This window comes from Chaetura pelagica, unplaced genomic scaffold, assembly GCF_000747805.2.
Source record: "Chaetura pelagica isolate M959 unplaced genomic scaffold, ChaPel_1.0 scaffold275, whole genome shotgun sequence".
NCBI lineage: Eukaryota > Metazoa > Chordata > Aves > Apodiformes > Apodidae > Chaetura > Chaetura pelagica.
The window spans coordinates 8,736,457-8,737,357 of NW_009953486.1; the positions used below are offsets into that span (position 1 = coordinate 8,736,457).

A 901-nucleotide genomic window follows, 5' to 3' on the forward strand; every position below is an offset into this window, starting at 1 on the left:
TTTTCTGTAGCAAACATCTGCTGCAAGTGGCCTTGCAGCTCCTACAGGAGGCCAGAAACTCAATAGGAGAGGCCACGGCTCTGCCTCGTTCTAAAACGGGAAGGTGGAACGAGGGCCAGTAGGGATGGATCCTTCCTGCCTACCTGCCCTCATGGGGGGTCACCTGGCAACTGTGCATCACCAGGCAGCTGTGACCCAACAGTGTGTTGCTGTGCAACCCTGGGTCACCCAGCACAGCCCGACACACAGCAGGTCACCCAACATGGTGGGTCACCCCACACGCCACCCCACGTGACGGGCTTGACATCTGAGATTGCAGTAACTCCTGCTGGAGGAACCGGAGCCGAGTTCCAGGGACTATTTTTTTCATGCTGTAATTTAACTCCGCAGAGTAACCTGACCTGGAGGGAGCCATGACCCGAGGCTCGCCGAGCATCCTTGACCTCACAGCTGTGTTCTCTCTGCAGCGCTCTGCAGGCACCTAGAGATGCAATGGAGGTAGAGTCCAGCACCTACAGCGACTTCATCTCCTGCGACCGGGCGGGCCGCAGAAACGCCGTCCACGACATCCAGCGGGACGCGAGCAGCATCGCCCTGCGCAAGCTGTCCCAGGAGCTGGGAGACCTCTCTGTTGAAGGAGCAGGTGAGATGCTGATGCCAGCGAGCCCAGCTCTTGGCACCCAGGTGGGAAGGGCACGGAGTGGCAGTGCAGCTCAGCAGGGCTGTCCCTGGGAGCGTCCCACGGGTGCTCGGGAGGAACAGCCGGTTCCTGGCTGCAGTAGGTGCCTTTGTGCTGGGTGGGTGCTCAGCTGGTGGGAGACCCCTGGGGCTGCAGGGCTCCTGCAACCAATTGGATGGTCCCAGCATTCCCAGCACACAAGCCCTGTACAGTACTGGTTTG

General features: G+C 60.4%; 1 protein-coding gene across 1 annotated transcript in view; it reads left to right on the top strand.

The window, feature by feature from the left end:
* The first annotated feature begins 492 nt into the window (after positions 1-492).
* Positions 493-901, top strand: part of PKIG (protein kinase (cAMP-dependent, catalytic) inhibitor gamma) — a 1,964-nt gene continuing 1,555 nt past the window's right edge. The window contains exon 1 of the mRNA XM_009998694.1: positions 493-643. Within this exon, the coding sequence (XP_009996996.1) occupies positions 493-643 (151 nt within the window). The remainder of the gene's footprint in view (positions 644-901) is intronic.